Below are 25,296 nucleotides of genomic sequence, written 5' to 3' on the forward strand. Positions count from 1 at the left end.
AAAACACACACACCAATCAAAGTTTAAAAAGGGAATGTTTTCTCAGTTTCTGCAGAAGGGTTTTAGTGAAAATCTTAAACAAGCGGAAAATTAACCCATGAGCTGAAATGTGACCAGCACAGTGAAGTCACCTCACAAAGGAGAACACTTTTGCACAACCTCCAAGCTTCCCATATTTGAGTCCCCTGTGTTCCAGAGGGAGAGAGCTGGACCAGCGATAGACACATCATGTGTGTGGTCAACAAAAGCAAAAATCATAGATGCGTAAGTGAGCAACCTGTCGAAGGAATCTGTGGCCATCTTGTACAGGTAGATGAAGAGCTTGCTGCAGTGTTTAAGGGTAGGGCAGACTCCCTCTCCTGCTCCTCCTAGCGGGGGCACGTCCTCCTCAAGGAGTCTTTGGAAGAGCTGGGCGTTGGAGGGGAAGATGGTCGTCGGCCCCAGCTTCTTAGTGTCTGAGAAACAGCCCAGGAGCCTGCAGGGGAACCAGTAGGAGTTAGACTGCATCTGATATCAAGGAGGAGGAGTTAGATCATTTGATGGTATAGGAGGAGGTGGATCATCTGATAATATAGAGGCGGAGGAGGAGTTAGATCATTTGATAGTAAAAAGGAGCAGGAGGAGGTGAAAGAGGAGGCAATTCGATAATTTGATAGTATGGAGGAGGAGGAAAAGGAGGAGGAGTGTGATCATCCGAAAGTATAGAGGAAAGGGAGGAGATGGAGGAGGAGGAGGAGGAGTTGGTACATCTGATAGTATGGAGGAGGAGGAGGAGTTGGTTCATCTGATAGTATGGAGGAGGAGGAGGAGGAGGAGGAGGAGGAGGAGCCAGAGTTCTTACCTGACAGCGTCAGCCAGCTTTTCGTACTGGATCTCCGTGCGGAAGAAGTGTGAGTTTGCAGGTTCATAGCGCATGGCGGCAGTCAGCGTGCAGAAGATGGTGAGCAGCAGCTCAAACACCTGGTTCTGATTGGCCAGCTCCCAGCCCTGTCGCGGTGGCTGGCACAGGGAGCGCTCCATGGCAACCAGCAGTGAGGTCACGTAAACAAAGCCGCCCACTTTACGGAAAACGGTGCGTGTGCGATGGCTCTCCCTCAACACGGTCAACAGGGCCTGAGGAGGAGAGCAGAGAGGAGCCTAAAGGCCTGGAGACGCTCGGTCAACAGCCGCATGTATGCAACAAAAGCAGGTGGGTGTAACATCAACGCCACACGGCTGCAGCAGTGTGCGCAACCTGGCAGCTCCAAGGTAAAGCGAACCCAGCTTACAATCCAATATTATTATAAATTACTATCCAGTTATTTGAAAAAGGAGTGACTTTTTATATTCATTTTACGTGCTGCATGTGATGTGGTGGCATTATGGTAATGTAGTGTGGGGTTTGTAAGTCAGCAAAATTTCCTCAACCATAGCCTTTGGAAAAGGGAAGTTAACATTTAAATGTCCCTCAAAATGGTGAACTAGAGAACTCGCACACTTCCTGTTCTTCTTCGACAGGGCCATAATAGACCTTCAACAGTCTGATGAGGCATTGAATAGAAACGCAGCCGGTTCTAATTAGACAAACCTTCTGGTTGCAACTAACTAAATAAAACAAAATAAAAAAGGTTGAAAGTCAATGTTTTATTTCACATTTGTTTAACTAAAAAGTAAAAATACCAAGTTTATGTGTGCGTGTGTGTGTGCAATGTGCATGTGCGTGTGCGTACCCTCAGGATGTCAGCCTTCAGCTCCATCTCGGTGCAGGGTGCTGAGGTCATGAGCCCAAGCAGGGTTCCCATGTCATCGTCCCCACTGGGAGAAACCACCAGCTGCTGGATGATCAGAAGAGCCTGCTCTCTACACTGGCGGTAACGGATGATGTTGTGGACACAGCGAGCGCCCCCGAACTCTCTGAATAGACCTGGAGATAGAGACCGTTAGAGCTCTAAACTACCTTGAGATAGAGACCGTTAGAGTCCTAAACTACCTGGAGATAGTGACCATTAGATCTTTAAACTACCCGGAGATAGAGACCATTAGAGCTCTGAACTACCTGGAGATAGAGACCATTATAGCTCTGAATTACCTGGAGATGGAGACCGTTAGAGACGTAAACTACCTGGCGATAGAGACCGTTAAAGCTCTAAACTACCTGGAGATAGTGACCATTAGAACTCTAAACTATCTGGAGATAGAGACCGTTAGAGCCCTAAACTACCTGGACCTTGACAAATAGAGACACCTGGGAGATAGAGAAAGTAAAAGAGCCTTAAACTACGGGAGATAGAAACACTTAGAGCCCTATTGACATGGTGATAAGAGACAGTTATAGCCGTAAAATGTATGGTGATAGAAACTAAAGAAAGCAAGGGAGCTCTAAACTACATGGTGATGGAAACTGTTATAGTGCTCTTAAGTAGCTTGAGATGATGGCAGTTAGGGAGTCCTAAACTGCCTGGACATAAAAAAACACGAAAAGCCCCCATTGTAGATAGATAGTAATACAGCGTGAGTGTGAGTGAGTGAGTACCTGCGTTGATATTGGAGCCCTGCAGAAGTACTGTCAGTGTCTCCATCACGAGCCAGGCCAGCTGTTTCTGCTCTTCCACCACTGAACTGTTCCTACTGTCACCTGGAGACACAGAATATTGAAATATATATGATAATTATCAACTACTATAGAATATAACCTAGAAAGGCACCCACACACACCTGTCCCTTTCCCCAAGGAATTCCTACAACTTATACTTGAAGATCAGTATGCACTCCTAGGCCCACAGAGATGTTATCCCTCCAACATGTCCTGGGTCGTCCCCGGGGTAGCCTCACAGAGGGTTGTGTCAGAACACCTGGTTGTTGGGCCTCTGTTCAGGAGGCCTGAACCACCAGGTGTTCCTCAACTTGCTCCACTTCATGCGGAGGAGCAACAGCTTCATCCAGATCAGCAGGTTCCTCCTGCTGTCACGGAGAGTGAACCCGGCCACCTTCCCTGGGGAAAGTCTCTCCCCCCTAGCCTGAGGAGGGCATACCATCTTCTTCCAGCAGAGAACCATGATGTTAGGGGTGGGCCATATGAAAATAATATCAGATCAAGATTTTTTTAGCAGGATCATGATCCACAAACTACTCATGATTATTTTTCCTGTTTTGCAAGTTATTTAACAGTACAACCATAAGAAGAAGTGAGAATGCGCCGCAAAGGAGAAAAGAAAATTAAGTCTCTAACACGTGCTGTAGATGTTTACAACATATTCATGCTTAATCATAAAGTGACGGTGAGCAGGGAGGGAATGGGTCAATCCGCCGTCCAAGTTTAGCAGTGTTACCTGAAGACTGAAACATTGAATGGATGGCGTTAGAGAGAGGCGCAGGGCTAGAGAGAGGCGACAGCTGGTGAGGTTCCAGCAGTTAATTCACCTAGACCCACAGTGCTGTGGTCCACTGAGTCTACCTCCTTGTCCCCGCTTAAGATCACGTTATTGCGTTCATAATGCACTTGAAGGATGTGAGTGTTAACAAATTAGCAGGACACCCTACAGGCAGGGATAACGCAAACCTCTCGCACTGGTGAGAATTATTCTCTCCATGGGTACTTGTATTTTAAGTTTGTTATCAGTCACTACTACATACATTGTCTTCATCAATACAGGTTTTGCCATAACAGGCTGAGTACTGTGCGTAGTCTGGCAGAATGGAGCGGAGACTGGCAAATGCTTGATTTCACAGATGTTTTATATTAATTACTAGTGGTGCAACGGATCACGGATTACCCGTGATCAGTACAGATCAACCCTCACGGTTCGGGACACAAAGTGATCCGCGGATCGGCTGACCATGCAATTTTTTTTTTTTTTTCGAATATTGTCCGTTCACATGATTGGCGCATGTTTAAAGGACAATTCCGGTATTTAGCACATTGAGCCCCCTCTGGATTGTCTAGGATGAAATATAGTGGTTGACACCGAAATGTTGACTATTGGTCCTGTTACGGGTATTTGCCTCATTTTGAATGGCCCCTGCCTGAATCGGTATGGCTAGTTATGGGCATTCCCAAACCTGTCCTAAAACCTTAACAAAACGTTAGTTTTCAGAAATGTGCAATTCCCCGAGTGGTTAGTGGTGTTAGTTGATGTTCCTAATCAAGTATCGTAGCGACAGCGTACAGTTTCTGTTGTGTTTTATTTGGCATTTTGTAAATCCAATTGAAACGGAAACCGGACCGGAACCGGAAAGGGGCTGTTTATGTTTGGTTGTAGTCTTTTCGCTCGGTTCTCCGTATCAATAGCAGGGCTAGAACCGAGCGAAAAGACTACAACCAGCCCCCCTTTCCTTTTCCGGTCAACGAGCAATGAGTCTTCCAACAGAAATCAATGGATCTACAAAATGCCAAATAAAACACGACAGAAACTGTATTTCGCTACGATACTCCTCGTACGATACTACGAGGATGTCTGCATTGCCTGGGGAGAGACTATGCAGACATCCTGCATTTAAAGTTGTAAATCCAGGTCTGCTGTGCTTCCTTTGGACACAGGTTTTTTATTTTATTTACTATCCATGTTAAAAAAGAAGGAATAATGCCTCAGATTGCTTTATTTTGTTTTAAAATGTTTTAAGATTTAAATTATACATTGGATGGACATCTTTAGTTAAGTTTTTATTTTATGTATATATTTTATATACAGCAATTTATTTACTATGCTTAAATTGTTCACTTTATTTTGTTTTACACATTTGAAGATTTTATTTAAAGTCACATTTGTCTTGTTATCTTTTTTGTTGTTGATCCGAAAATGATCCGACCCGTGACTCAAAAACCGTGACATGATCCGAACCGTGACTTTTGTGATCAATTGCACCCCTATTAATAACGGTGCCTCGCATAGTGGGAAACATTGATTTCAAATGATGACTAATATATATATATATATATATATATATATATATATATATATATATATATATATATATATATATATATATCCGTGGAATGTAACACACTAGCTGAAATAATGGGTTCACTTAAACTTTAATATCAATATATACTGTATATATATATATATATATACAGTATATATTGATATTAAAGTTTAAGTGAACCCATTATTTCAGCTAGTGTGTTACATTCCACGGTAACTTTGTGATACACTTTTAGTTCCGTCGTTGTCTATGAGCGTTATAATAAGCGATGTTATACATGAAATGTGCCACACCATGGAGTTATTCTAGAAGTATCCGAGAAGCTTAATACTCACTCGGATGCGGATATCAAAAATAATCCGCTGCTCAGACAGAGCTTCAGGGTCCACACACGTCATTGCGTTACACTATGGGTGGCCCTTATTGAAGGTTATAACCCTTATTGAAGGTAATAATCCACTTTATTGAAGAAAGTATGATTCAAGAACTATCTAAGAAAACAACTTTGGATCCTTGTTTGAGCCATCGCACTTAGCTGATAGAATGTGCACGATGATAACAATCTTTGTAAAGACAGATCATCATAGCGCATACCCCTGCATGACTCTCATGTAAGCCATCAAAGCCAAACAGACAACATCATCTGCCAATAACAGAGGCCACCTTCAACTCATCCGATGTTCATCCACTCAACTTCTAATCATCCACTAATAGAGTGTCACCTACCATGCTCGTTGTTCTGCGGGTTTTGTTGCGTCGCTGTGTTCTGCTGTACCGCAGGGTCCTTGAGCAAAGCGGTGTACTTGTGCAGAAGGTTGACCAGCACCTCCAGAAGGCCCACCTCTCGCAGGACATCGCTGAAGACGGCGTCGTGGCGTGCCAGCTTCAGTAGCATGCGGACAGCGGTGCTACTGCACGCGTGCGAGGTGCTGGACTTGAGCAGCACACTGACACTGAAGAGCTCCTTACAGGGGACGTAGTTCAGGTTGAAGACCACAAACTCCAGGAGCTCAAAGTACTTGACCTGGGCTTCGGGGAGCTTGGCCACTCGCTCTGCGAACTGCGACAGCGTGTGCTGCGCCTCCAGGATGAAGTAGTTGGCAGGCTCGGCGGCGTAGATGTTAGCGATGGCGTCGAGCACCATGCGAGCCAGCCTGCTGGTCTTGGCACGCAGGAAGGCGTTCTGCAGAACGGAGAACGCCTGCAAGTTCCTCACCGTGTTACCTAGACAACCATGAGGCAGAACAGAAACAATGTTACCTGTACAGGAGAATCAAACCACAGACATTTTCTGTTTCTGTGTCTGTTGACTCTATGAGGCAAAAGGAAGAAGTGAAATAAGTATTCACCTTGCCATCATCAAACCGTCAACCATTTTTTTTATAACACTAGAATAGTATGTTGTGGCTCTGTGAGTAAGAAGGGATGATCAGACGTTACCTTTCCCAGAAGGCAATGGGAGGACAAAGCCGGGCAGGAGGAAGGGAGCTCCAGTGGTCAATCCGGCGGGCTTGAGTTCTGTTACTCCATATGTGGTCAGACAGGTGACCAGGTTGACGAGGTCTTTCAGTGCATCCTTTGATTCATCCTCTTTGGCCTGCTCCAGTCTGAGAAACAAGGCTCAAGGTTACTAGTAAGTTTGGTTGCAAGGAAAACACATCTTTGATCTTCTGTGTCTTGGCATTTTATTTCAGCTGGATTCTTTGCTGATCTTCTCCTTCATTTTAATGAGTTGACACTTATTTTTACGTTTCAGTTACGTTTTACGTCCCTGGACAGGCAGTCTAATCAGGACAGGTTCGTACCTGAGCATGAGGTCACAGAGGAAGGCGTAGCCCTGGCACATTCGAAAATCATCCAGAAGGGTCTGGGAAAGGTGGCTAGAGTCTTTCAGGAAGCAGGAAAGGCCTGCAAACATCTCTACAATCTCCAGGGGGGAAAGGTCGTCTGACTGTTGCATGTTCTGGACACAGGTGGAAAGACATTCCTTCTCTGCAGGTACAGAGGAGGGGAGATCTAGGTTAATTTACAATAGATTAAGATAAACTTTATTAATCCAACAATAGGGAAATCCACTTGTTACAGCAGCTCAATAGTACAAAGTAGAGGTGATTTATTACAAATAAAAGTTAAAAAATAAAATAGATAGCACAACAAAACGAATTCAACACAGGAGCCAGACATGGAGCAACACCAGGTATAAGGAGAGTAGCTAAGTCAAGGGAAGTAGCAGGTTTATCAATCCATAATGCTTTTACTTTTGAAGGTTTACTAAAAACACTTTCGAAGGCTGTAAATAAACTGAATTGATGCACTGACCGTGGATGTACTTGACCACGTTGACGCTGAGGCCGTGGCGTGAGATGGTGGCCAGCACCTCCCCAGCACTCCTCCTCCAGGGGAGGTTGTGAGGAGGACACCAGGAGGTGATGGCGCTGAAGAGGAGCTGGAGGTCGTCCTTCTGGGCCAGCTCCTCCGCCGGAGACACAAAGCTACACAGCTTCACCAGGATCTGAGCACAGTCACAACATATAGGAATATAGAGGGGTGCTTCAACAGGAGGCCTCACGCTAATGGAGTAGATGTAATGTATACTTTGAATAACATAATGTGTTCTGTAATAATGTAGAGATAGGTAGAGTTGTGTTACCTGAACAAACACTTTATTCAAGAGGACTTCTTATGTCATTTAATAATGTAGTCATACATGATGCATTGTAATAATGTAATAATATAATAATGTACTGTTGGTGAGCGTGGGAGAGAGGGTGAACAAATGCCTTCTGTAGTAGGGCTTAAGAGTACTGCAATAATGTATTATGCTTTTTAATATTGAATAATATCATGTATTGGAATACAGGTGAGTTACCTGGACAAATACTTTCAGTAGGAAGGCTTAAGTGTGTGAATTATGCATTATTGTTCATTCATAATTCAATATGCATTAACACCTTTTTGGTGTTACAAAACTGTTTTGCCAGAAAATAAATAAAATGATCAATGCGCCCAGGCCCCTTGCTATGATTCATGCTTAATTTTTCTAAACAAACTGGAGGATGATGTTTGCAGTTGGTCACAAGTTATTTTATTTGCTTTTAGTTTTCTTGGTTATTTAAAAAAACTTCCTGTAAATATTTTTTTCTGAGATTGTTTTTTTGACTACTCACTTTCCCCTTGTGTGCTATAGATTTTATCAAATTGTACAGTTTTTTTTAAAGTGACACATAAAAGCCTGTTAGTGATGTTCAGACCTACTATATGAAGCAGTACCAATAATAACAACAACTTGGTCGCTTCCATTCGATTTTTTTACATGAACCCCCCATCCCATACCCAGCCCACACAGCAAAGCACATTACTTGTGCATTTTTGCCATTTCCTGGACCAGTGCTTTCTTCCTATTTTGAGCATCTATGTGCCTCACTTTGGCTTTCCTGTCCTCCTACACTGCAGTTTTCCTGCTACACCTTATCACCTACATGATTACTTGTATAAAACAGGCTGCTTACAGTAATTCTCCATGCTGCCTGAAAGTGGAGCTAGCAGCAAACGAGACGGCACAAGATGGTCTATCAGCAGCAGCCGTCACAGGGCAAAGTCATGACACACCCTACTTTGCCTCTCAGTGACTTGGACTCGTGATAACCTCGATGAGACGGAGACGGAGACGGAGACGGAGACCCCCCCCCCCCCCTTTTGGCAGTTCTACACAATTCACATGGATGCCCGATTTGAGTTAAAACAGCCAATTTCACAGAAGGCTGACGAGTTTCCCCCCTGATAATGTGTTGTAAGAGAGGTGAGTTACCTGAACAAACACTTTCTGCAGCAGGGCGCGGCGGTCGGCCAGAGGCAGCTCCGGGTTGCCGGAGTTCTTGTCCTGTTGGGGAGGGGCTGGAGGAGGGGGAGGGGCGGGGCCCCCCGGTGGGTCGGCCATATTTGGAAGGTCGAAGAACAGGTAGAGACACTTGACCAGTGTGGAGGGCACCGACATGGTCGTCATGCAGTCCACTGTTTTCTGGAGGTCACAATTCAGGTTCTTATTATTAATATTATATTATAAATTATTCATTAATTATTAATCATTCATAGGATTTAGGTTATGTTCAAATTGTATATTAGGATAATATAGAGTTAATGGAATATTTCATATAATCTACATGACAATGTTAGTGTATTTTTTTTCATGTTTTATTAATAATATTATATATAGTGCCCTTTCTTTGGTGTTACAAAGTGTGTAGCGATAACGTGATAATGGTTGTGTGCGATAACGTTTGTGAGTGAGTGAGAGAGAGGTAGGGTCCTCACCTGTCCAGAAGAAGCCAGTAGGTTGATTGTAGAGAGCAGCATCCATCCCCTGCTTGTCTCCTCACTCTGGTTCACCTCCAGGAACTGGACGATAGCTCTGCTGGCTGCCTCTGCAAGACCAAGCACAAACACAGATGAATACATATGCAAACACATTTGTGTTGCACGATATTGGTAGAAAATGAGATTGTAATACTTTTGTTCTTTGAATATATAATGCAATATGAATTTTATAAGAGGTGATTAAGGTGCCTAGTGCTACCTTTCGGACCACATTTGATTTACTCACTTGGTTTTCCGAAAAACCCGGAGATATCACATTAGAGAATGTTAAATATTATTTAACATTAAAACAAAGTGTGTTTATTATGAAGAAAGAAGAAAAGGATGCCGCATTTGCAGGCTTGGACAGGCTAGGACTTAGTCATCCTGCATCCCGTATTTTTGATGTCGGTGGAGTTGATAATTTGCTGCTCTCCCAACGAGGATGACAAAGCTATTGCGGCTACGCTAGTGTTGAGTCTTTTTGTGGTAACACACACACACACACACACACACACACACACACACACACACACACACACACACACACACACACACACACACACACACACACACACACACACACACACACAAACAAACACACACACACACAGCAAGGTGAGTTAGTTACCTGTGGACTTGTTGGAGGCCCTGCGCCTGATCTCCGTCACCATAAGTCTGGAAACCTGGGTGGTGAACTGAAGCACGTCTGAGAACTTCTCTGTCATGGTGCTCGGTGGAGCATTACCAAACACCTACAATACACACAGGCTTAATATCAAATACACCTGTTTGACAACTTAAATATATAGTATCATTGTAATGTGTATATAGTTATACATTTCTTCATAAATCGGTGTCCTGTACTTGCTCCTACACCTGCTTTTTTTGTCTTGGATTAATAAACCATACCATCTATTGTCTAAACATGATACCATAGCAATCTTCCCTGCAGTTGTCACTAGTAGTACAGTAGATCATACAGAGCTACAGTAGAGACGGAGCTGGTGGTTGGGGGCGTGGCCTACCCTGTTGAAGACAGGAAGCATCATGTAGAGCTTCTCCTCCTGCTCCTTCTGGGTCATGTGACGCGGGGGATGGCAGAGCTCGGAGAAGAGGCGTCGCAGGTGCATGAGCCCCAGCGCGTTGTCCTGCGGGCTGCATTCCTCCTGCCTGGGCCTCCCCATGATCCTCTTCACCATGTTCATCCTGGGGGCTGTCGTCAGGCCGGAGCCAGCCCTGGGAGGGGAAGACAGAGATACACACAGACAGAGACACACAAACACACACACACACAGAGACACACAGACAGAGACACACAAACACACACACAGAAAGAGAGACACACACACACAGAAAGAGAGACACACACACAAACACACAAACACAGACACACAAACAGACAGAGACACACAAACACACACAGAGACACAAACAGACAGAGACACACAAACACACACAGACAGAGACACACACACACAGACAGAGACACACAAACAGACAGACACACAGACAGAGACACACAAACAGAGAGAGAGAGACACACAGAGACAGACACAGACAGACACACAAAATCCCAGACAGAGACACACAAACACAGACACACACAAAAACACAGACAGACACACAAACACACAGACAGAGAGACAACCACATTACATAGGGATTGTTGAAGGCATTTCTTCACATTACTATATAATTCACTTTAAAGATTCATCATCTTTAGTCTATAATGTCCTCCTATGTCCGACTATTGTTGAGTCACGTGTCTCGACTCCTGCATGCCATCACAACCACCGAGGGACATAATAACATCTCAGCGATATCACGCCAAACCAGTGACATCGTGCCGTCCCAGTGACATCACATCCTCCCAGCAGGATCAGATGGTGTATCCCCAGTCCCCACTGCTACTTGGCAATCAGTGTAAGGGTGGCAGGGTGGCATCCACCTCTTTCTCCCTCTCTCTTGTTCTCTTTCCATCTCTACAGACAGAACCGTTATTGACTCATCCTTTTCCTTCTGGCGCAAATACAAATGTTTATTTAAAGACACACACACACACACACACACACACACACACACACACACACACACACACACACACACACACACACACACACACACACACACACACACACACACACACACACACACAGTGTACTTGTTTGGGTGTGTCCTAGTTTATGTTGACTAAACTATTGTACTATTATTATTACACATGCACGCCTACTGTAAAAGATAAGAGGTAATCATCAAAATGGAGGTCTGTTGTCCATGTGTTGATATGAAACACATTAACCTGGAGTGCAGAGCCAAGCTAGAAGAGACAAAGCTAGAAGGAGGAGGAGACAATGTAGACATCTCAAAACAGAAGCAGTTGATGGGTGATTTCAAAAGATCTACGTCCGCAGTGAGTTGTGGGTAGTAGTTGATAGAGTCGAGTTAAAGACAGTCAGACAATGAGACACCACAGAGCTGAACTGTGAGGTAACACCATTAATGTAGTGTGTTCATACATCAGAATGCTTCATGGGGATCTTTGTTTCTTTCTTTTTTGTTTGGTGATTCTACGTCATTTTGCACAATGACTGGAGAGTTAGTCATGTTATTTTGCCACGTCTCACATGAGAAATGCTGTGTCAGTTTTAAACACAACACAGTCACTCCATAATGAAAAATACTTGTGGAGTTAAACAAAGCTAAAGCAGTAGAGGAGTTAAACAAGGATAAATCTAGAGGAGTTTAACAATGCTAAAGCTAGAGGGGTTGAAAAAGGCTTAATCTAGAGTAGTTAAACAAGGCAAAATCTAGAGAAGTTAAAGGTTGGGTATGGGATTTGCGAAACGCCAGCAGATTTTGAAAATACACAACTCAAATGGTCCTACCCCCTCTCCTTCAATGCTGACTGACTCCACCCATTCCAAGTACATGGACGCGCATCATGCACGAGCGCGAACACAGATGCGCGAGAGCGAGCCATTAGCTAGCTCCAGTAGCTACCGCAGGATAACTACAAACAGGAGCTTGCTCTGTGTCACGAGCAAAAAAAAGTAATTTTGAAAAAATGGCCAAAAAAGCGAATTCCATACCCAACCTTTAAACTAGGCAAAATCTAGAGGAGTTAAACAAGGCTAAATCAGGAGGAGTTAAACAAGGCAAAATCTAGAGGGGTTAAACATGGTTAAATCTAGAGGAGTTAAACAAGGCTAAATTTGGAGGAGTTGACCAAGGCTAAATCTGGAAGAGTTAAACAAGGCTAAAGCTAGAATAATTAAACAAGGCTAAATCCAGAAGAGTTAAACAAGGCTAAAGCTAGAGGAGTTAAACAAGGCTCAGGGGGAAGATTGAATTCTGCTGGTAGCGGAAAGGGAATTCAAGCGACCACTTATTGGCCCACCACGGCTCAGTTCGAAGCATTCCCTTTAGCTGAATGCCACCTTCTATTAGTCCCTGGGATCAGTAGCAACGGGAAGGGGGTGCCAAATCCTAGGAGAGGGAGACGGTATGCCGGAAAGCCGGAGTCTTCAAACAACTTGGTGCCACTGGTAGTTGGAGACCCGGCTGTGATGTAACCATCAGACATGTTCTCAGAGCAGGGGGAGATGGGGAAGTCCACCCAGAGAACCGCAGTGCCAGCACAAAGACAAACAAGAAGCACTCAGACTGGAAAAGATACTGTGAGCTTTAGCGTTTGCACATTCAGTGCTTTTGCTTGGATAAGTGTTCTGTAGTTCTGTTTAATGTTGACAGACACATTATGGTCTTATAATAGTGTTATAGTGTTTTACATTTCAAAGCCCAAAACGGAACAATATCAAGGGAAAATTGTTTTAAATTCAACAGTAAGCATGTGCCCTCTGATTTCCTTTTCATATTAAGGATACATATAGCTTTTAAGTTTTGCTTCAATCATAAGGAAGATATTTCATCCCAACGATATAGAAAGAAATCACAGTCAGTCGTTAAGGAACTTAAACTCAAAACCAGTATTAGCTAGAACCTGTGAAAAGGGAAGAGACACTGTCCACCTATTCCACAGAGACAAGCGCATGCAGTCAACAAGAGAGTGATGTTAATGAGCTAATATTGGCATATAAAAGGCATACCAATCCAACAGCTCATATTGACTGTGACTAAAATAAAGACAAACAGGGTCGTACATCAATAGAGACATGACATCCCACGTTATAAATCCGTCCTGGTTGAGTTTCCAAGACATAAAAAAAGCTAGTTACCCTGGAGACACCGAGGCCTACCTGTTCTGCATGCGTTCAGCAAGCATCTCAAACAATCAGCAAGGCAACAGAGAGATTGTATTGTCTGCTTAGCGATGGAGAACCCTGACCTAAAGGAGCTTTGTCCAGAAGTCAGCCGGCCTGAGGCTGGCCGGTACCCCCGTCTCCAGTCTGGGGGGGGGGGGGGGGGGGGGTGGACTGTACCATTGGTGGTTGAATACAGGGGAGGCCAGGTCTGGGCAATGGATCAATAATCATCATATGATATGGTTAAATATTGGCATAAATTTCAACCTTTGATTTTCTGTGTCTGGTTTTCAAAATGCCGTTGCAACATGCGATTCAATTTCATTTGATTCAAAGATGTGAAGAACTTAGGCAGATAACCGGGCAATTGTTTCTAAAAAAAAATGGTCATATACCCTTAGATACCTACCTAGTATACTGTACACTTATATCAACTATTGTACGACTAATCTATACCACTAGACACCTAATCTCCTATACCTAGCCTTATTTAGCATTAAATACCTTGTCTACGGCACCATTAGACACCTTGTTGGTACCATTAGACAACTTGTCTATTATATCACTAGGTACATAATCTACAATACACTACACACCTAGGTAACTATAGCAGTAGCTACCTATAGCACCATTAGACACCTAGTCTATTATAACAATAGATACCTAGACTCTCTCGAGCAAAAAAAAAGTACTTAGTTGTATAGCATCTTATCCTAGCTAGCTTTGTTGTATACAGGGAATGGGTTAACCTAGCGATTGTTAGTGCTTTGAACTTGGTTCTAAGAACCTCCTTACTGTACCTACAGTGACATATTGTTTGTCCTTCTTCTGACAAATATACTTATTGTAAGTCGCTTTGGATAAAAGCGTCTGCTATATGCCAGAAATGTAAATGTAGTGTCCCCTCTACCACAAGATACCTAGTCAACTATATTACCACCATATACCTAGGCTACTATGCCACTAGATACCTAGTCTACTATATTACCAAGATATACCTAGTCTACTGTACCCAAAGATATCTAGTCTACTATACCACCTATTCTACCTATTCTAGTATACGTCTCTACACGATATACATTTACATTTGGGGCATAAAGCAGACGCTTTTATATAGCAACTTAACGACGAACCTACCATACAACTAGATTTTTTGTGCACTTTAACACTAGATACCTACCATACCTAGGATACTTACAACTAATTAGTGAGTCTAGTCTATACCACTAGATACCTATGCTATACCACATAAGTAGACAACTATACCACTAGTAGAGACCTAGCATATTGTACACTTAGATATCTAATCTACTATAGTACGACTAGACACCTAGTCTATGCCTCTAGACATCTAGTCTACTATACCACTAGTATAATACATCTCTTATACCACTAGATACATAGTCTACTTTAGCACTACCAAGTGTATTTTCCCACTAGAACAAATAATACAACTAGATTCCTTGTGTACTATAACACTAGATATCTATAATACAACTGGACACCTACTCTACCAATATATACTGTACCTACCATATCTATGCATCTAGTGGCAGTCAGTTTACCTTAGATCTGGCAGAAATTGCCAGAGGTGAGAGTTTTACGCATGACTGCTGTGTGCCATCTCTTCAGGTCCACAGGCTAACAGTAGGCTAACAGCAGAGTAACCGCAGCTAGGCTAGATGAAAAGGAAGGTAGCCACAGCACTAGCTGCAACGCTAGCTAGGTACAAGCTTATCGATACAGACAGCCACATAATATATATATAGTCTGCCAATGTACGCTTCCAAATATTGCATTCAAACGCTGTAAAGTGATCACTGATTCATAGCATCAGAGGTATTCATTATAATATTATTGCAGGCTAACAGCAGCGGCTACGTGGCTAGATTATGAGACATCGCTAGCTAGGTATACACAATATAGACAAATACTCGAATAAATACTCACTGGTGGGTATATATTATCATAGTAGTATTTTAGTATACGATCCTACCGCATAAAAAGGCCAATGACTCAAATTAAATGCTAACAAATATACATATTTATAGACAACATCATGAGAGTATGATGATTTTACAAAAATAGTCTAATACTCTTGGAAATACTGATGATAAATATTCTGTATTAGAGTCTGAGTTCACCGATATGCCAGTCAAACGACACTAAATACTGAGGGGTACGTAGATGATCATAACAGTGTTGGACTAACGTTACGATTCTACAGCCAGATGCAGCAGTCAGACACTGAGGAACATGAACCGATATGGTATTACAATAACCATATTCCAGTATATTCTTACCAATAAAGACCAACGATAGGTGTTAATCCCCGAGTGTGTCCTTAATGTCGTCGTTGTCTTCTCCTTTATCCATAAGTCACTAATGTGTTCCTCCTCCGTGTTTTGCCGGTGGCCATCTTAACCATCAGCATCCCAACAAGCAGACTGGTCCCGTGTTGACGCTCCCAGCATCCTCCCATCGTCACATTTCATACTGTTTATGTTTCATAGTTTAGTTCAATGTGCAATATCCCAGCCCTTTAAATACTTTATAGATATAGTTAAAATATTTGTCATAATATGGATATTTTATGATATTTTATATTATGTCCGTTTGTGTGTGTGTGTGTGTGTGTGTGTGTGTGTGTGTGTGTGTGTGTGTGTGTGTGTGTGTGTGTGTGTGTGTGTGTGTGTGTGTGTGTGTGCGTGGGTGCGTGCGTGCGTGCGTGCGTGCGTGCGCGTGAGTGAGTGCATTTGTTGCTATATCTCGTTTGTTCCTGACTGCATTTTGGTGTTCATAGTAATATTTCTAACTTCAGACAGACAGACAGAGCAGTTCAACAATATATTCCCCTCTGGTTTATTACAGTGTGCAACCCTGCGGATCACTTTTTTTTTCAGGAGAGATTGAAATAAACCGATCAATATACCTCACATATATATATATAGGCTACATACATATATATATACACTGCATTGGTCATTTTGAGAATGTGCTATTTCTGTTGCATATTTATTCCACATTGGATATGAAGATTATCGATATCTATCTACAAAAATAGCTTGATAGTGTTGATATATTTATTGCCTCATCCAAACAAGGAAATCTATGTATCTATATCTATTTATGTATCTATCAACCTCTCCGTCTGTCTGTCTGTCTGTCTGTCTGTCTGTCTGTCTGTCTGTCTGTCTGTCTGTCTGTCTGTCTGCCTGTCTGCCTGCCTTTCTGTCTGTCTGCCTGTCTGTCTGCCTGCCTGTCTGCCTGCCTGTCTGTCTGTCTGTCTGTCTGTCTGTCTGTCTGTCTATCTATCTATCTATCTATCTATCTATCTATCTATCTATCTATTCATATATTTAACTAACGTTAACTATCTAGAAACGAAAACTGAAGTGAGGGGGAAATGACTATACAACTGTAATATCAAATGTCAAACACCAGAGGGCAGCAGTTATGTTATGTTTTAATCATAAACAAGGCAATACACACACTGAACTAGAAGGATATGCATAGTTAGTTAATTGTGTTTACTGTACTGTATTTAACCACAGTGTCCTGGCCTAGACAAGCATCAGCAGTCAACAACAACATGTTTCAACATTTAATTTTGCACAGTAAATAATAATTTATAAGTTTGTAAATCCATGTAACCACAGAGTACCAGGGAGTTTCAGGATGAAAAATCATGGACAGGGCAGAAAGGCTACCTCCCGTTGCTTCACAATTTATTTAAAGACATTCATTGACACTTTGGCCCAATAGCTTAAGTTCAGACTGCTCCTGGTGGAAGGGGCAATAAAGCGAAATGCCTTTTTTAACGCCAAGAATGGCCTAGCCATATTCCAGTGGATGAGTATAAAGTGCAGCGGCACCTTAGAGCCGTTTGATTGGTGATAAAACTTAGTGCACTGTGATAAACAGTTTCAATTGACTCGAGATATTTAAAAGACACATCAACGCAATCTTAAATTTGCATGAAGGTTGCCGTCACAAGTGTTTTCCTTGCCACAAAGAAAAAAATATTGATTTACCTTATAATGCTAGCCTCATCACAAGCAATTCAATGTGCTAGAAAATAATGTGGTGCTGATCTTCTTGAACAGAAAGCTGAATGAACTCAGCAGCTGAGTTCATTGCTGAGTCACTGATTACTGTGCCTTCATAATCTCTCCCAAATCCCGAAGATTTGGGAATCAGCATTTTTTCTTTACAGTTTTTGCCCGTTGCTTGAACACGTTTTGCAAAACTTGGGTCATTGTGTCAAAACTCAACACACAAGCAAATAAGACACAACACTGGGAAATATACCATTCCCATCTATGTCAAGGGTTCAAGCAATTGGCAAAAACTGTAATACTGTACATTACAGTACAGTTTTTATAGTGCAATAAATTCAGTTTAAGATAAAAAAGATAAACCAAAAATACACTACTGTACTGTAAACACAGAAAAATACAGCAATTGTGCTTGGGTGGGCTTATGGATCCTCGCCTTGTGTGCCGAATCCATCCATGGATTGACCTTACCTCGATGTTTCCCCAGGCCTGTGCCATTGCCTGCAGAAGAGGCATGTGAGCATGTGGTTGGGGGTCATATACTGTCATACATGCCATTTCCAAGCCGAAAAAAAAGTCTTCGATAGGGTTTAGAAATGGTGAGTAAGGGGGCAAGTATACGACTCAAAATTGTTTATGGTTGGTGAACCAGTTCCAGACAAAAACAGCTGATGGAAACAAACATTATCCCAGACAACAACAACAAGCCTAGGCTGCTCTGATCTGTCCTGTTCAGCTGCATCATGAAGTGCATCTAAAAATGTGATGATATGTTGGGTATTGTAGGGACCTCTTTTTGCATGATGGTGCAGTTACCTATGGCGGCACACAATGAGATAGCCCCGGGACTTGCACAATTGCCCTTTGGCCTTTTTTTACCTGGCTGATTGGTATTCAGTTTTGTAAGTAAGTGTTTTCATGTGGGTCAATTGCCCAATGTGTTTTGTATTTTGAATAGATGTTTTTTCCAAATGGTACCTGAGATTTCATTTTTTAACTATAGTGTCTAATGTATGCAATAGTGTGTCGTTTGCAGGAGCAAGAGTGTTGCAGAAAGGTGCAAGTGTGTTGCAGAATTGCAACTAAAGTGCAAAGCAGCGCTTTTGTTTAATGTATGTGTGGTTATATATGTTTAAGGTATACTAACAAAAAAAGTTGTGTTACTTTGGTTTAAGCATGTGCTATAGTGCTCAAGCAATTGAAAAAGTCTGTAACTTCCATCGGACCGGACCAGTTCCGGTCCGGAACTGGTTCACCAACCAGAAACAATTTGAAGTTGTAAACTTTCTAAACCCTATCAAATATTTTTTTCCGTTGTCAAGATTTTGACAAAGGATTGTTAAGTTCGATAGCAGAGTTTCAATTTGACATAGATGGGAATGGTATATTTCCCAGTGTTGTGTCTTATTTGCTTGTGTGTTGAGTTTTGACACAATGACCCAAGTTTTGCAAAACGTGTTCAAGCAACGGGCAAAAACTGTAAAGAAAAAATGCTGATTCCCAAATCTTCGGGATTTGGGAGAGATTATGAAGGCACAGCTGCTGCTGAGTTCATTCAGCTTTCTGTTCAAGAAGATCAGCACCACATTATTTTCTAGTACATGGTTCTCAATTGCATCATAAACATCCTGAAGTGAGAGTCAACTACTGAATGGTTCCTCCAGGATAAAGAGAGAATTGATGAAATGAAACCAAGAGCCGTACAAAGTGCTCTTTAAAACAATCCAGTTAGGTACACACCTTAGAAATACATCCATTTAGTACACATAAACTGGTACACACCCAGACAAATACACCTGTTTAGTCAGTTTGTTTGTTTGTGTGTGTGTGTGTGTGTGTGTGTGTGTGTGTGTGTGTGTGTGTGTGTGTGTGTGTGTGTGTGTGTGTGTGGGGGGGGGGGGTCTGCATGTGTGTTTGTCCATGTGTGTTTGAGTGTGTGTGTGTGTATGTGCGTCTGTCTGTCTGTCTGTATGTAGTGCTTCCGTGTGTGTGTGTGTGTGTGTGTGTGTGTGTGTGTGTGTGTGTGTGTGTGTGTGTGTGTGTGTGTGTGTGTGTGTGTGTGTGTGTGTGTGTGTGTGTGTGTGTGTGTGTGTGTGTGTGTGTGTGGGAGTATGTTTGTTTCGGTTCCTACAACAGGTTTTTTTTTATCATCTGACAGGAGTCAGATGATTGCCCAATACCCAACAGATCACACTTCACATTAGGAATCGACGTCGCTCTCTTTCTACACAGTGTGAATAGATGTTTTCAGACAATTAACTATTTCAACTGCTGGTGTTGGAGACCCTTGAACCATTGTTCCATTGGTTAAGAGGGACTCTGGCAGGCTGTAAGTGATGGAGTGGCTATAACTATGACATGCTTTAAGTACTGGGCTTTTCCCTGGTTTAGATAAGAGTGATAAGATAAGATTCATGGCCATAATCACAAAAGGGAAATTCCAGTGTTACAGCAGAAATGAAAGTCAAAGCAAAACAAAAAGCCCTGCATTTACCAAGGCAGTGTGGTGTGATGATGATGGGAAGGCCTTCAGTTATGAATGTAAATGTGATTCAATCAAAAGATACCATTTATTTATTATTTAAATACAATGAGGGAGTGCATGAAGGTTGGGTTTACAGGAAAAGCAAAGTTTCTACTTCTTCTCAGAAAGTGTCCCAGAAAGTGAAACTAAGTGCATTGAGCAGGAGGTGTGGCAGTCTTAGGGAGTGGCAAAGGTGCATAAATACAGCCTCTAGCTATTGACTCCAACATACCTAAAGACTAAACTGAAGACTTCTACAGCACCATGGCAACCAGACTCCTAATGCTTCTTTCTCTGGCTCTCATCTCCAGCCACTGGACTTTAGGTAAGCACCACACACACACACACACACACACACACACACACACACACACACACACACACACACACACACACACACACACACACACACACACACACACACACACACACACACACACACACACACACAGACCCCTGCCTGTACTCAGCCATACCTATGTGTGTCTGCTTCAGGAGAGGTCCCAGTGGACTGCTGTCCGGGGGTGACCGACAGAGAGTTACCTTGCCAACGAGTGAAGTCTTACCTGGTGAAAGATGCTTCTACAGGCTGCCACCTCGACGCCACTGTGTAGGTGATGACCACCCGTGTAGGGTTAACCCTCACCATGTCAGCCTTGTCTTCTTTGTGTTAGGATTGTACTAGTTGTACTAGTACTAAATATCTCTCTTCTACCTCTCTTACAGTTATATAACACGGAGAGGTAAGCAGCTCTGTGTGCCTCATCCAACTCAGAGACACTGGGTGAGAGCATGTATAACTGCTGTGGATGCCAGAGCAGCTCGGCACTAAGGTAGGGTATTTCACGCTATGCCTACAGCATTATTGTATATAATACCATATTCTATATTTATATTTGAATATTACATCAACTTGGAATCCAGGTTATTCTCCCAGGTTCTTTGTGTTTGGGGTTTATCAAGAAGTGATTGTAATGATTAATTTATGGAAACTAAATAAAAGTCCTAAACTTTTGAATCTATATAATGTAAATAAATATATGATTGACTAGAAACTAGAAGAGTAGGGCACAAAACACCAACAATCAATTTTCAAAGCCATGAATAACTTTTATGAATTTCTACATACAGTATCTCTGTTATTAGGGGTCCGAGCAGCAAAGCTGCTTGGTCCCCTATTATTTCTGTACACTTCATGTTTTCCCCAAAATTCTGTAAAAGTCATACTGCAGCCTATACCGTGAGTCGGAAAACTTTTATTCAGGTATAGTTACCAATAACCCCCACTACCCATAAACCCAAATTGTGGTACTGCGGCCAAAGGTGGTGCTATTTAAAAAAAATATGAACTTATTTCTCTAAAATCAGATGCATCTTTTTCATCCTGGGCTTCTGCTCTAAACATGTTTATATTTGCCACGATTTCATAGAAAGTCCAAATGTCCATCGTCTCAGCCCATTTTTCCTATATGACCATTTTGTTATTGTAACTACCATACGACTATCATCAGGTGGATACCATTAACAGTGCAAATTTTCAGATCTGTACTCTTTTAAAAAATCCCTTAAAGGGCAACTTCACCCATTTCACATAAGCTTTGTATTTTTAGAACCCCCCGCATATTTTTGAATGGTCTAGCATCATTCCCTTATTTCCTGGAGAGACTCATGAGATCCGTATCGATCTCCAACACTTCCTGTTTTCAATGACGCAATATGACGATCTTTGCGTACAAGAAAATAGGAAGTGTGCACCCCTTGCGCGACTTCTCACGTCTTGCGTGCGTCGGGCGATTTTTCTAGACTTGCGTCATTTTTTACATAAGCTTTTACGCGAGCCGCGCAGCCTGCAAGGCTGTGATTGGTCTGCTGGTCTGGTTACTACTTTCTGTCTGGAGTATCACATTTCCTGTTTTCATACCGCCATTTTTAAAAGCCAGAAGGCAAGGACGACCCCGCAGGCTCATATACAAAACTATCAACGTGAAGTGAAGTTAACTTTGCTGCCAACACATTATGTTGTTTTAAAATGTAGAGAGATATGCACATTTATACAACCCCAATGATCAACAACTTCATCACCCCTGTTCCTCTGTCTGATGCCATCATTCACTGTGTATGGGGAGAACACGATCAGGCACATAAACAAACCAACGACTCCCACAGACAAAGACGTCATTCTCGAGGTCGTCTTCAACGAAAAACCTTACTCCACATATTACTCCACCTACTGTTCTGGCGGTAAATTGCTTGGCAACACGCGCAACCTAAAAGGGAGCGCAACAACGTAACACCAACGCTGAAGCATGCAGCCGCCTTAAGAGGGGATGATTCTCGTAAGACTACAACCACTAGTCCCACCCCCCTCTAGGGGGTGGGACCCACTGACGCTACAGACCTATTAGAGCAGTGCCAGTGGGTGGGACTTCACCAGCAGAAACTAACATCCACAGCGTCTGAAGCTAAGCTATAGCTAAAGCTTCAGCTATAAAACTGAAGTACATTGGCGGAGGGTACTGGATCTGACATAGAAGATGGCTCCATGCAAAAGTTCACCATTTCGAAAGAAATACAAACGAGGACTACCGTATTTTCCGCACTATAAGGCACACCGGATTATAAGGCGCACCTTTAATGAATGGCCTATTTTAGAACTGTTTTCATATATAGGGGCCCTATATATGAAAACAGTTCATATAACAGCGCCCTATAATAGGGCGCACCGGATTATAAGGCGCATAGAATAGAAGATACTGCAGTTGTCACACTAAATTTGTACCGGCTGCCAAATTTGTACTGGGCGCGTCATCCATACGTAATCCATTCCAAACCTGCCTGTCAGCAGATGATCGCATCGTCCGTTGCCGGGCAGGTTTCAAAAAACATTCGCGCTCATGTTGCCAAAGACGAAATAACATAATACAGTTAACGGATCGCTAGATAATGTAATGTTTTGTTGGGTTCCTTAATAAACACACGATGTATCTTGGAACAGACATCAACATGCAGCGCGCCAATCCAACTGCGCATGCTCCGTGTGACGGTCTAATAACTGATGTTGATATCATTACAGATAACACTTGTTTTTACTTTATATTTGTATTGTATTTAATTGTTTAATCAAATTTAGCAAGTAAACTGAGTGTTTAAAGCAGGTCAAGGACGAAATAGCACAATACAGATAACGGATCGCTAGATAGAAGGTTCGCGAATGTTCACGTCATTCGACGCGATCGTCCGTTGCCAGGCAACGGACAACTGGCAGATTTGAGCATGGTTAGGTGATCGGGCTCTGCAGCCCAGCCGAGAACCGGGGTCGGGCGGCCCGCGAAAGTCGGCCGCGGACTTTCGCCATCTTCCGCGAAAGTCGGCCGCGGACTTTCGCGATCTTCCGAGAGTCCGCGGCCGGGCTCCGAAGCCCGCGGCCGGGCTGCAGAGTATAATTAATAAAAGAATTACTAGTTAATTACAGAGAAAACACTTACATTTGTGTTTTTCCAATCCTGTCGCATCTTTTCGCCCTCCATCTTGTCTAGGATATTTCTTGATTTTCCGTTTTCTCGCAAGGTATTGTGGGAGCAAGTCAGAACTGAAGCGCTTTGAGTGTGCCCATCGAAAATCTCAATTTTGAGGGGATGTTAGCCCTCCCCCTACCCCTTATGCTACCTTTAAACTGGTATTGGGACATGGCTCCACGGCGCGTGAACGCGCAACAGCGAGGGTTAGGGCTGAGATTTTGAAGCGAGCCAAGTAATGGGATTCAACCTTGTTGTCTTCAATCCACAAGCGCCAAAGCTGCCTTTTCTCGGTCAAGACGGCACCAAATTAGAATTTTATTTTATTATCCGACTACATATAGGACCCAATTTCAATACATATTCATGCCTCCACCGGTGAAATGCTCCTTTAATTATCTTGTCAAATGTGTCCTTGGAGTTTTCTGGATGGTGTGTGCTTATCAATAGACATTTTCACCATGTGAATGAGGCTACAGTTCAGCTTTGTCAGTGGCTCAATGGGATAATGCCTTGCACTGGTGATCCTTAGGTTGAGTGTTTGAACCCCAATTAGAGCACTATGAACAAGCTCAAGATGACATTCAGCCATTGCTCTGCGGCCCACTCACCTGAAATCCTATGCACAGTATGGCATTAAGGGGAACGTCTTTCATTCATAATTATATGTCCTATTTATTTATCTTCCATATATATCTTCCATTAGTGTGTTTTTGACTTTTCATTTTGCTCAGACCCCGTTAATCACCGCTTGCGGTTATATTTGAATTATTTCTGTACCTTGATATAGTTTTTCTCTTCTGTTCTTCCACATCCTGTATGGATGTTTCCAGATGCAGGGTGACGATGACGATGGCAATAATGATGAAGCAAATGACCATGCTGGCGACGAGAGTGAGGATGACGATGCAGAGGTTTGAGGATGTTGATGATTGACGTATATGTTAAACTACATCAATTGACCTACCATGCTGTAACCGAAAAACAAAATCAAACCACCTCAGTGTCAAATATTTTGTAAAAGTGTACCATGTCTAGTATATGCAAGTATTTGTGAACCATGGGACCAACACAACAATTGTGGGGTTAAAGATGTTCATCTTCTCTCTGATTAAGCTAAAATAAGTTGTGTAACTCACCCTTTCTTCTTGTCATATTTCAATATAGTCAGTCTCTCTAAGGTCTCTGATTCAAGACTCTCCAGTGTCACCATATCATAAAATGGTTCTCCCCTTACTTCCCTCCTTAAATTGAATCTACATTTCTCCTGTTTTGTATATATACAGTTTTTTCATTGTTATTTACACTTTCTTTTATTTACAGTTTTTTTATTTCTTATTACTGTTTTGTACTTTGTTCTGTGAATTTCCTGTCTGTGAACAATAAAGTGTATTCAATTCAATTCAAGGATTTAATGACCACACAGCCAAGGCTGGTGGAGTTCCAAACGGTACATCAGCTTATTGTAAGAACAACTTAACAGAACAGGAGAAGACAACTGTGGGAGTGGATGATGGCTGGTTTAAGCAGCCTCACCTGGCCCAATCTGACTGGACTCTGGGGCTGGCTAAGGCTGCACGCCTCTTGCACATTGAGTAATCAGTGTGCACAGGTTAAAGGGGTGATGCTTTTTTGTCTTTTCCATTTGCTTTAGACAGTTAATTGACATATGTATACAT

General features: G+C 42.5%; 1 protein-coding gene and 1 long non-coding RNA gene across 3 annotated transcripts in view; one reads left to right on the forward strand and one right to left on the reverse strand.

Annotated features, from left to right (window-relative positions):
- The window catches only part of wdfy3 (WD repeat and FYVE domain containing 3), an 81,192-nt gene extending 65,219 nt beyond the window's left edge, over positions 1-15,973 (reverse strand). For both annotated transcript variants that reach the window (XM_030357860.1, XM_030357859.1), the window contains exons 1-13: positions 15,824-15,973; positions 10,284-10,494; positions 9,887-10,010; positions 9,214-9,323; positions 8,711-8,920; positions 7,222-7,414; positions 6,708-6,894; positions 6,343-6,509; positions 5,629-6,126; positions 2,513-2,614; positions 1,710-1,903; positions 842-1,113; positions 278-475 (exon numbers count right to left, since the gene is read on the reverse strand). In XM_030357860.1, the coding sequence (XP_030213720.1) occupies positions 278-475; positions 842-1,113; positions 1,710-1,903; positions 2,513-2,614; positions 5,629-6,126; positions 6,343-6,509; positions 6,708-6,894; positions 7,222-7,414; positions 8,711-8,920; positions 9,214-9,323; positions 9,887-10,010; positions 10,284-10,463 (2,435 nt within the window). In that variant the 5' untranslated portion in view covers positions 10,464-10,494; positions 15,824-15,973. The remainder of the gene's footprint in view (positions 1-277; positions 476-841; positions 1,114-1,709; positions 1,904-2,512; positions 2,615-5,628; positions 6,127-6,342; positions 6,510-6,707; positions 6,895-7,221; positions 7,415-8,710; positions 8,921-9,213; positions 9,324-9,886; positions 10,011-10,283; positions 10,495-15,823) is intronic.
- A 4,357-nt stretch (positions 15,974-20,330) lies between these two features.
- Positions 20,331-25,019, forward strand: LOC115545090 (uncharacterized). The gene is made up of 4 exons (XR_003977055.1): positions 20,331-20,427; positions 20,598-20,712; positions 20,829-20,935; positions 24,451-25,019. It is a non-coding gene; the product is annotated as an uncharacterized LOC115545090 (long non-coding RNA).
- Positions 25,020-25,296: the final 277 nt, after the last annotated feature.

This window comes from Gadus morhua, chromosome 6 (genome assembly GCF_902167405.1).
Source record: "Gadus morhua chromosome 6, gadMor3.0, whole genome shotgun sequence".
Classification (NCBI taxonomy): Eukaryota; Metazoa; Chordata; class Actinopteri; order Gadiformes; family Gadidae; genus Gadus; species Gadus morhua.